The sequence below is a fragment of the Bos grunniens genome, chromosome 15 (genome assembly GCF_055505025.1).
Source record: "Bos grunniens cultivar Pamir isolate PY7600 chromosome 15, Bosgru_T2T1.0, whole genome shotgun sequence".
Taxonomy (NCBI): domain Eukaryota; kingdom Metazoa; phylum Chordata; class Mammalia; order Artiodactyla; family Bovidae; genus Bos; species Bos grunniens.
Genome location: NC_141179.1, coordinates 24,841,306 through 24,853,309, shown reverse-complemented (window position 1 = coordinate 24,853,309; position 12,004 = coordinate 24,841,306). Strand labels below are relative to the sequence as shown.

Below are 12,004 nucleotides of genomic sequence, written 5' to 3'. Positions count from 1 at the left end.
GCCCTTTACAGTCAGTCCCTTCCCTCTACCCTCAGGCAACCACTGACTTATTCTCTGGCCCTCTAGTTTTGTCATTTATAAAGTGTTGCAATTAGGGACATTAATATTCATTATGCACCCTGTTGTGGTCATCATCTTTCACTTAGAATAATGTTTTTGGAATTCATGTGTGTTGTTGCATGTATCAGTGATTTCTTTCTTAATATTGAGTGGTATTGCATTGTATGGACATACCACAATATTTTTTCCATTAACTAGTTTAGGGACATTTCAGATGTGTCCAGTTTTAGGCTATTATGAATATGAATTTTCACATAAAAGTTTTGGTGTGGCTTTTAGTGCTTCTGGGTAAGATACCTGGGAGTGAGATTTCTGGTTGTTGTATGAAAAGTATGTTTTTAACTTTATAAGAAATTTCTAAACTGTTCTCTAAAGTGGCTATACAATTTTGTGTTTCTGTCAGCAGGGTATGAAAGCTACATTTGCTCTAAGTCCTCACCAGTATTTGGAATTATCAGTCTTTAAAATTTTAGCCATTCTGTTGGGTTTATTGGGGCTTTTCTTGGTGGTTCAGATGGTAAAGAATCCACCTGCAATGCGAAAGACCTGGATTCAATCCCTGAGTTGGGAAGATCCCCTGGAGAAGGGAATGGCTAGCACCCACTCCAGTATTCTGGCCTGGAGAACTCCATGCACAAAGGAGCTTAGCGGGCTAGTCCATGGAGTCGCAGAGAGTCAGAAATAACTGAGTGACTTTCATTTTCACTGTTCATTGGGTTTATAGGGATATCTTTATTTTTCTTTTGACTTGTATTTCCATGGTAATGACACTGAGCATCTTTTTGTGTGCATAATTAATGGTCATTTATATGTTTTCTTAGGGGAGGTGTCTTCTGTCCACTTTTTAGTTTGGTTGATTGTGTTCATACTGAGTTGTAAGACTTCTTTATATATTTTAGATATGAATATAAATCTATCTTTGTCTCTTCCATTTCTTTACTAGTATTTTTAGAAGAGCAGGAGTTTTTAGTTTTGATGAAGTCGAATATATCAGTTGCCCTTTTTGTATTCTAAATAAGAAATCTTCCAACCCAGGGTCACAAAGGTCTTTGATACTTTTTTTCTAGAAATTTTGTGACCTTTACTCTTATGTTCATGTCTATGACCATTTAGAGTTTATTTTCATATATGGTATGTGGTAAGGGGATATTTTTGTAGGAGGCAGTCAGGCAGCATGTGGATATCCAGATATATCAGCATCATTTGTTTAAACAGCTCCCTTTTCCCCACTGAATTACCTTGATACTTTTTAAAAAAATTAGTTGGACTTACATTTGTGGGTCTTTTTCTGGAGGTTTTATTCTATCTGTTGTATAATCTTAAGCCGGTGCCACACTCTCTTAGCTACTGTGATTTTATTATAAATCTTGACATCAGATAGTATGAATCTCCTACTGTGTTAGTTTTTTTTTTTTTAATGTGTTGGCTATTCTCAGTTCATTTCTATCTAAGTATTAAAATCATCTTGTCAAAACCCCTGGTAGCTATTGGGATTCTAATTGGGACAGTGTTGAATGTATAGATCAATTTGGGGAAATTGACATTTTAGCAATTTTTAGTCCTCTAGTCCATGAGCATGGTATAGCTTCTTTTATTCAACTGTTTGTTAATTTCTCTCAGCAGTGATTTATAATTTTTTTGTGTATAGTTCTTGCACATATCTGGTTGTTTATTCCTAAATAATTATTGCCTTTGACGTTATAAGGCTTTGGAAAAAAATGTACTTTTCATTTGTCCTTTACAGGTATATAGAAATGCAATAGATTTTTTTTCCTCTTTCTTTTTTAATTGACTTTGTGTCTTTTGGCATTACTAATAAATTCAGTTATTAGTTCTGATACATTTTTGTAGATTCCTTGAGATTTCCTATGTACATGATCCTGTTATCTGCAAATGAAGGCAGTTTTACTTCCTTTTCTATCTATATGACTTTTATTTCTTTTTTTTCACCTTATTGCACTGACTATGCCTCCAGTAAAAACATTGAATAGAAGAGGCAAGAGTGGTCCTTCTTGGATTGTTCCTGATCTTAGAGGGGAAGACTTTTAGTCTTTCATCATTAAATATGATGTTAGCTCTGTATTTTCATAGAGCTAACATAGAACTAACCCTGTGTCTGATTAAGGTAGTTTCCTTGTATCCAAAGTTTGCTGAAACTTTGTGTTATTAATGTTTTTAAATATAAATTGTGTTTGTGGGATTATTATTTGCTTAGGTATATGTACAGGAGCAAAGAGCTTGTTCGAAGTAAGCGAGATTGTATTCGAAAACTCAAAGAAGAAATAAAAATTCTGCAGCAAAAACTGGAAAGGTGAGTCATAGACACCTTTGTACTTAGAATGGGGTATTAAAATTGGATAATTTGCTTTTATCTAAAAATTGTGAGTTTAAGTATTAACTAATATATTTTATAAAATGGATAAGGAAAATGTGAAACAGTCTTTAAGATGGGCAGTGGTGGTCCCAGGACACCTTTGACCCAAGTCACATGGTGAGTTATTGACAGTGTACTGAAGAGAAGCCAAGTTCTGATTTCATAGCTCTTTACTTTTTCTGCTCTCCTTGCCATCTTGTTCACAAACACAGGAGAGGTAACTATCACAAAACTCTAATCCCTTTGTCTTGAGAAAGCAGTTTTTGAAGTGCCTGGTGAAGGTAAAACAAGTCAGCAGTGCTGACTCAGAGGGCTTGTATTTTTGACACATACGAAGTCCTTTCTCCTGTGGAGAAATCATTGTTCATCTGTTCTTGCTAACTGCTTTTGTGAAGTCACCCTATGACTTCCTAAGAAGGAATCAGTGTAACTTCTCTCTAGTCAGAGACTATTAGTTTAGAAAGGAGATTCCATACAATGTCAGTGGCTTTTTTTTTTTTGCTTTTATCTACTTACTATTTTTGCTGCTACCACTACTCCATCTCTGACTGCTTCATTGCTAGCTCAGTAATTTCCCTGAGAGGCAAACCCCGCTATACCAGCCTGAGAAAGACCCTGCACCTCTGGGTGCCACTTCCCAGCTCCCTCCCTCTCACTTAGGAAGAATTTACCCAAGACTTGTTATGATCCATCATCTCGTTGTCTTAATACAGACTTAAGCTGGAAATTGAGTCCTCAGATACTCTTGGAAGTGGTTTACAGGACTTTATACCTATAGCAATATTTTACTTTAAAAGTTTGAGTGTTGCTTTATAAGATTGGAAAGTTATAATTGTTTTCATACAACATACCTGGTATATTGGATGTATTTTAGCTGAAAAATACTCAATTTGCCAGTAACCAGCTAGGCATTCTGACTTATTTAGATTTTAAATAGCGTACAGGAGTATTTTCTGTAGTATGAATACGACTTTCTTTTTAAAATAAAGTGACTTAAATTTTTGGATAATTTTACTTGAGTAATTACTTTTGAAAAATTGCTTGTCTATGTGTGACACAGTTCTGGGAATCTTGGCAAGGAACTTGCTAATGGATACCATTAGGTAGTAGAACTGAGGTGGGAATGGATGGCTTTTATGGTTTGTTTTACCCTTGTTTGAATTTGAGTTTTCTTACCAGGTATATGTATTACTTTTATTATTTAAAAAAAAAAGTTCACCATTTCTTCTGTAAAAGTATCTTGATATCATATTAAAAATAAGATGTCTTGTGTACAGTGTAGACATCTTTTTTGAAACCACTTTCATTCTAATTCTACTGAATTAATACAGTGTATGTAGGAATTCATTAGAAGAACAGGAAAATGATTATGTCTTAGAATTGAAGATAAGTTTCTCAAAGAAAATTTGTTCCTGAAATTTTGTATAAATATCATGTTAAAATACAACAAACCTGGAAAGAGTTAGAGATGAAAAATGATGGCTTAAAATCTTATGACAGATTATCAGTGCTGCAATTCTAGAAAGATGTTTCCTTTGGTCCAAGGCAGTCATGTACTAATAAATTCTTTCAACAAACAGTGCTTAAGAAGACATTTACCATGTCTGTGGGATAGACAAGGAGTTCAGAGATGGGAGATGTTCCTTCAGTGTTCAAGGGAATGACATGCTGAAAGAAGACCATGGAGAAAATAGATCTTGAAAGATCAGTCAAGTTTAGATAAGTTGATAGCTGAAAGTAAGCCAAAGATACAGATCTAAAGACCAGAAACAGTTATTTAAAGTTCCTCTAGCTTTATATATTCAATATCCTTTTCTTTGAAAGCCAAAACTCTCTGTGGCAGGCACATCCACAGGAGAAATCATTCTGATTCTCTTTTAAATTAGAGAGGATGAAGTGTCTTTGCTACATATCCTCTAACATGTGGTTGATTTTGAGTTGCATTTTATTTTATTTTTCATTTCATAATGTCCTTTTTGATATAGAAACAGACAGTTTTACTTCTCCCTAGTTCTGTGGCTGTTTCTTTCACTTTATTCAGAGAAGAAAAATGTGATTCTCTCCTTTTGTAAATAGAATCCCAGAATTATAGTTTACCTATACCAGTAAGTCAACTTATGTACCATTTAGACTGTCTACTGCAGTGAACTGTAGAATTCACTAAAGTAAATCTCTTTTCTTAGTGTAACATGTGTTAGTAATGGCAGAACTTTGGGTATTACTAAAATAATTAGTTATTTTGATTACATACCGAAGACATTTGTTATTTACTGATTCCAAAGAAATCTTCAGTAATTTATGCCTGGTCTGCACTGTTAAATGAGTACGTGAATCATAGTGTACATAGGACTTAAACTCTGACCTTTGTCAACAACTACTTCCCATTTCCAGCTTTCTCTCTCTCATTTTTCCTAATTGCAGATTACTTGATCTAAAACGCAGCAAAGAAAACAAACCTTGGGTACATTGGATTGGTACAAAAGTATTTGTGGTTTCAGACCCTGAATTTTAAATCAGTATAACTAGGCTCAAACACATCTTTATTAATCAAAGTAGGAACCATTACAATCAACACATTTTTGCCAACGAGAAAAAAGTACGCTTATTCCCGTAACATAAAAATCTGTACCTTCGGATTCAATGAACTCTTGGAAAGCATTTCCTGCATCCTGCTGGTTGTGGAAGCATTTTCCCTGCAAAATGTTGTTGAGATGCTTGAAGAAGTGGTTGTCAGTTGGCGAGAGGTCAGGTGAATATGGCAGATGAGGCAAAACTTTGTAGCCCAGTTTGTTCAGCCTTTGAAGCGTTGTTCGTGTGACGTTTGGTTGGGCGTTGTCATGGAGAAGAATTGGGCCCATTCTGTTGACCAGTGCTGGCTGCAGGCGTTGCACTTTTCAGTTCATCTTACCCATTTGCTGAACATACTTCTCAGATGTAATGGTTTCACTGGGATTCAGAAAGCTATAGTGGATCAGACTGGCAGCAGACCACCAGTGACCATGACCTTTTTTGGTGCAAGTTTGGCTTTGGAAAGTGCTTTGGAGCTGCTTCTCTGTTCAGCCACTGAGCTGGTTGTCGCTGGTTGTCATGTATAATCCACTTTTTGTTGCACATCACAAACCGTAGGAAATGGTTTGTTGTGTAGAATAAGAGAATATGACACTTGAGAGTAACAAGTTTTTTGATTTTCAGTCAGCTCATGAGAGTACCCACTTTCTGAGCTTTTTTACCTTTTTAATTTGCTTCAAATGCCAAACAATCATCGAATGGTCAACACTGAGTTCTTGGGCAACTTACCCTGTAGTTGTAAGAGGATCAGCTTCAGTGATCCTCTCAATTGGTCATTGTCAACTTCTGGTGACCGGCCACTATGTCCTTCATCTTTCAGGCTCTGGTCTCCTTTGCCAGACTTCTAGAACCACCACTGCATTGTACATTCGTTAGAAATTCCTGGGCCAAATGCATTGTTGATGTTGTGAGTTGTCTCAGCTGCTCTATGACCCATTTTGAACTCGAATAAGAAAATCGCTTGAATTTGCTTTCTGACTAACATCATTTCCATAGTTTAAAACACATATAAAATAAACAACAAGTAATAAGCCATTAGCAAAAAAACATAAAGCAAGAAATGCACATTACAATGTATAACATAACCACGTTTATTTAAGAATATATTCCAACATCAAATGGCAAATTTCAGCAACTCAAAACTGCAATTACTTTTGCACCAACCTGATAGTTCAACAGCATTATTTTCAGATTTGAGTAATGATAATATATCTCTCTTCCTTTAAAAAATAGAGTTTACTTTGATGAGTAGAGCCTAAATGTGATTTGAATTAAGAGAAAGCACCATTGGTGTGACTTTGAATAGGAGCCCACCTGAAATGCTTTCTGTCAAGTGTAAAGATTCAGATTGTTGTCAGTTTTCACTTTCGTAGTTAGAAAACTTTTGCTCTATAGATTAATATATTAAATATTGTATAGCCTTCAGGGACAAGCCTTTCCGTTGACTCTCCATATAATAATGTAGCGAGCCTGAAAGAACAAGATGCTTTGGCACTAGAGTACCATTTTCTCTGCCTCGTAGGTATGTGAAGTATGGCTCGGGCCCAGCCCGGTTCCCGCTTCCGGACATGTTGAAATACGTGATTGAATTTGCTAGTACAAAACCTGCCTCAGAGAGCTCTGCATCTCAAAGTGATGCGTGCATGACAGAACCACTTTCTTCAGCACACTGCCTGACTTCTGACCTGACATCCAAGGAAAGGTAACAGAAACAAGTTTTAAAATAGTATATATTGGTGATTTTGGCTTACTCTGAGCTGTGTGCCATGTCTCCACCCGACAAACACTCGCCCCGTGAGAGCTCACGGGCCACGAGCTCTTTGTCTTTCAGGGAAGGGTTTTGCCACTTGAGTGAGTTGTTCGTAATTATTCCCACTCATGTATTCGTCTCACCCAAGGGATAGTTGGGATTATTACAGAGACGTCTTGAACTGTCTGGAACAGTGTTCATTCTCTGCCAGGCCCACCTGGCTCAGAGTTTGCTATAAGCTAACTGCCATGAAAGGCCTTGCCCAGAGGAAAAGTCAGCCACTGATTTTCTAAAACATGGCATTCACTCGTCTGCTGTGAAGGAGTCTGCACATCTAAGTAAACACCAAGCAAAGGGAAACTTACTTACAAGTAGAAAATTAGAATAAGAGAAAGAACTGGCTAGAAATTGAAGAGGACAACCTCCAGCGGCTTATCCAGCGAAGAGACAGAGAGGCCATGGCACGCGAGCCTTGGTTCTCTTCTGGCTCAGCTGTGCAGCAGCCTTTGTGGTCTGGAGGAGCCAGTGGGGCCAGCTCGGATCAAATGTGATCTGTGTGCCCTGGCTAGCAAAAACACTAGAGCCTATAGAAGAGTTTAGACTTTTTTATGTTTTTAAAAGAAACCCAATCATTCCTTTGCCGCCCCTCCCACACACACACGTGTTACTATTCATTCATTCACGTGTGTGCAGAGTGCCTGTTTGGATAGAACATACCAAATGGTAATAGCAGTTATCTCTAGGAGATGGCGCTAGGCACGGGGTGGAGGGAGGGTTCCTTTACTTTTGTACTCTACTTAGGTGTGTTTGGATTTTTGTAGACTGTTTTCATGTCCTTTGTAAAATATAAATGATTTTAATTTTTAAAAAGTGGTTTTATCTGTTTAATAATATGAAACGATACTGACTGATATTAGATTTTAAAGTTATCTGTGTGTGTATGTGTGTAATCTTTTTTGAGATTGAGACATTTCCTCTTTTGCTTACATTGGCTTTGTTTTCCCATATTTATAGGTCCTCAGGGAAAAGAGGTTTGCTCTGTTATTTTGTATATGGGAGAGAGGCAGGGAGGAAGGGGAGTGAGAGTTTAAGTCAGAGCTGGGAAGTTTATGTTCTTCAGTTTTGGTGTGAAACAGAAACCTAAGAACCGTTAGATTTGTTTGTATTCCTGCTGATTTGTCTGTGTACAGTTTTTTTGGCGGTAGTTAATTAGTAGATAAATTAACAGTTACTTTACATACATTATTCTCAGTTTATAACAATGATGTAAAGTGGTTGACATCCACCTCTTTCAGCTGAGGTGTTAGATTCCTTACCCGAGGCTGCTACCGTCTCCTTGGGTGTTTAGCTGAGATGCGGTGGAGCTGGAGTTGTCTGCCTGTAAGTTCTGCACCCTGTGCCTTCCCAGAGTGCCACCTAGTTTGCGTTCCTGCGTGCTGGGTATACAGCTGATGCTATTTTTCTTCTGTGTATTTTGTTCCTGGATCCACCTGTCCATCTCACTTTGGTCAGTTACATCTTGGAAACACAATAGTTGATCCCTTAACTACTCCACTCCCCATCTCCTCTTTTCCATGTTCCTTCTCATCCTTTCTTCTTGAGAAGAAGGTTCATTGTTACAAGTGGTTACAGAGCAGGTACCATAGACTTGTAAATTCAGGCGGATGTGAGTGTAATCCCTCCCTGTCCTTTACTAGCTGGGTGAACTTGGGAACACTGCTTTATTTCTCTGAATCTTAGGTTTGAAAGTTGGTAAAATAGGAATGGTGATAGTACCTGCCTCATCAGCTGCTGCTGCTGCTGCTGATGCCTGTAAAGGAAAGGTTTGGCTCAGTAACTTTATAGAGTAAACACTCACTAAATTGTAGCTGTGCTTTCCCACAGAGCAGCTTGCTTTACAGAGTGCATTAATTTAGGCAAAGACGTATTTTGGAAATGGAGGAGAAAACGGCAACCTGCTCCTGTGTTCTTGCCTGGGAAACCCCATGAACAGAGGAGCCAGGCAGGCTACAGTCCATGCATGTATGCTAAGTCGCCTCAGTTATATCCGACCAATTCTTCGTGACCATATAGACTGTAGCCCACCAGGCTCCTCTGTCCATGGGATGCTCCAGGCAGGAATACTGGAGTGGGTTGCCATGCCCTCCTCCAGAGCTATAGTCCATGAGGTCCCAAAGAGTCGGACATGATTTAGCGACTGAGCACACACGTGTAGTTCGGAAATTATCATCTGAGCATTTTTTTTTTTTTAATCTTCCTTCAGTACAAGTGAAGAGAGCACGTCTCAGGAAGCTGAAGGAACCTTTTCTTCCTCTGAAGATTCTGTACGCAAGTCTAGGATGGCAGAGCAGCCACTTAAACCTCCCCGTTCTTCCGTGGAAATGCCCGCACACCCAGCTCCTCGAACAGTCACAGATGAGGAGATAAACTTTGTTAAGACCTGCCTGCAGAGGTGGAGGAACGAGATTGAACAGGATATACAAGGTTGGCTCTTTCTGCTTGTCAGAGGGTTACTCTTTGCCTTTTCTGTTTGTGTGAATACATGGAAATTAGGCATCTGGAGACACATCCTGTCATGGCCATGGATTCTGTTGAATTGAGGAATTTGACCTCTTTGGTACTTTTTGTTCCCTGTGAGATTACACTTTGTAATGTGTAATTACAATGAGTGTCAGACACTTTGCGTTAGTAATATAACCATGAAAAGTTCTTCCCTAGATTCCTTCCTCAAATTTTCTGGGAATTCCTGGGTATCTTGGACACACAATGCCACTCACCTTAGAGAATTTTCTGCGTCTGCTGGATTTCTTTTCCCATAGTTTATCTGAACTCTGACTTCAGTTGACCCAAACTTAGAATTGCAGTTTCCTGAATTTCCACTTTAAAAATTTTTTCTACATACAGTATGCTTTATTGACAGTTAAGGAGGCAAAGAATATTTGATTAATGCATGCAGTGTAAAATCACATTATTCAGTATTTTGTTCCTAAAATCCTTTGGTCTTGTCTTGTTTCTCGTCCTCCCCTTCTTTCTCCTTTTATCTAGGAGCAATAAATAAGTAAATGATACAAATCTAGATTCCTCTCTAGTTTTTTTTAGAAATCTTAATGTAGTTATATTAAACTATAAGCCTTTGTAACCTAAAGGACTAGCTGCTTTAAAACTGCATGCTTCCTTATGGTTCATAGAAGCTGAAAGGGTGAAAACCTCAGGTACAGAGAAGCTGTAGTCTTTGCAGAGCTAAAGCTGCATATGTGACGTGGGATGAAATCATTATAACTGAGTTTTCTTTTTTAACAGACTTAAAGAACAGTATTGCAAGCACTACCCAGACTATTGAGCAGATGTACTGTGATCCTCTCCTCCGTCAGGTAGAATGAAAATTGATGGGAAGTAGTCAAGGCATGTTCTAATGGTGCTAATGGGATACAGACAGAGAAGTTGATGGTTTTCTTTGAAACTGAATGGAAACTTCCCTAAGATATAAAAATTAATTTTGGAAAGAAATATGTATTATTCTATATTTTAGGCTAAAAAAAAGCAGTGTATCTTCCTTCTACCACCAACAGGATGTAAAATGTAGTTGTCTTGAGTTTGCCACATGGTATTTTTTCCATGTATTGGAAAGATTTGTTGTTAAATATTAATAAAATTTCTCATAAAATGGTAATTAAGCAGTACAGTGGAGGAAACCTGACCAGGGACTGGTTCCCCATCCTTTGTAAAGTACCATGATCCTTCATGATCCTTCATTTAGCAGTATGATTTTTAACCTTTATGTCTCTCTTAATTCCAAAAGACAGGTAGGCATGCTAGAAATTCTTACTTTCCACATATGTTTTTATTTAGAATAACATTCTGGGCATAGATGGGAAAGAGGCTGCAGTTAGGGGACTGCCCTCCATGGGCTTCTGTGTAAACGAGGGACTGTGGGAGGAGAACCCTCAGGTTCTCCCAGGAGGAGGGTCATGGGAAACCATAGTTATGCACCATGTGAATCTTGGGTGTTGACCATTTTCTCTTTTCTATTCTTTAAAAAAATTTACTGTGTTTTTTTTAGTTCATCTTGAATCAACAAGATGTTTTGTTGATGTGAACCCTACATCAAACACACGTGTAAATGGGCAGTTTTCTTAGGTCTTATGGTTGGGTACACTTTGGAATTTTCGTCACATAAACCCCTGTCGGATGACTTTGCTTTAACCTAACACAGGGAACACTTTCTGACTTGCAGGTGCCTTATCGCTTGCACGCAGTCCTCGTTCACGAAGGACAGGCAAACGCGGGGCACTACTGGGCCTACGTCTATAATCAGCCACGACAAGTCTGGCTCAAGTACAACGACATCTCTGTTACTGAGTCTTCCTGGGAAGAACTTGAAAGAGATTCCTATGGGGGCCAGAGAAATGTTAGTGCTTACTGTCTGATGTATATTAACGACAAGCTGCCCCACTTCAATGCAGGTAAAAATACTATAAGCAGAGGCCAGGCTAGGGGAGATTTTGTACTTCTCAGGGAAGGGAACAGTCTTGTAGTTTAAAAAAAAAAAAAAACAACTCGGATTTATTAGAAAGTAATGATGTGTTTAAGAAATACAAATCGTATAAAAGAGAAGAAAAAGGAAAAATAAGTTTGCTTTCCTACTTCCTTGAGCCCAACAAATATCCGTTCTTAGGCTCCTAAGGTAGTCTTCTAGAAATGTTCTGTGCAGATGCTAGGTTTTATTTATTGATATCTCATGTACACCCCATTTTTTCCCACCAAATGGGATATTTTTCCATTCTGTTTGGCATCTTTTTCACTGTTTTTCTTAGTAATCTCTATTTTTATAAATAGAACCAAGTTATTCCTATTAACAACTATAAAATAATTTCCATTGCATGGAAGATAATATATATATATAATTTATTAAACCAGCCTCCTGTTGATAGACTTTTAAGCTGCCTCTAGTTTTTCCCTTTTTTAGTGACATTCTTGTGTGTGTATTTTTTGCACCTTTTGGAGAATAGCTAGATTTTACAAGTGGATTTGCCTCAGCGCTTTCAGACTTCTCCTAATACTGCTACTAATACTAACAGTAATCATAATTATCATTTATGCTGGTACTTTCCTCCTCACTGCCATGCTTTCGAGCTTTATTTCTTTAATAACTTATTAACTCTTAACATGGAGGAGGCAGAGCAGAAATTCTTATCCCCCACATTTTCCAGCTGAGGTTCTGTACTTGTCATACAGCCAGTAAATATTCTGGT

The 12,004-nt window shown here is 37.9% G+C and overlaps 1 protein-coding gene across 24 annotated transcripts in view; it reads left to right on the top strand.

Annotated features, from left to right (window-relative positions):
• USP28 (ubiquitin specific peptidase 28) overlaps window positions 1-12,004 on the top strand; it is a 65,415-nt gene that overhangs the window by 42,730 nt on the left and 10,681 nt on the right. For 16 of the 24 annotated variants that reach the window (XM_086339296.1, XM_086339291.1, XM_086339283.1 and 13 more), the window contains exons 12-16: window positions 2,276-2,371; window positions 6,525-6,704; window positions 9,016-9,236; window positions 10,053-10,123; window positions 10,987-11,215. In XM_086339296.1, the coding sequence (XP_086195422.1) occupies window positions 2,276-2,371; window positions 6,525-6,704; window positions 9,016-9,236; window positions 10,053-10,123; window positions 10,987-11,215 (797 nt within the window). The remainder of the gene's footprint in view (window positions 1-2,275; window positions 2,372-6,524; window positions 6,705-9,015; window positions 9,237-10,052; window positions 10,124-10,986; window positions 11,216-12,004) is intronic. The other 8 variants (XM_086339300.1, XM_086339289.1, XM_086339288.1 and 5 more) reach the window with 1 other exon arrangement.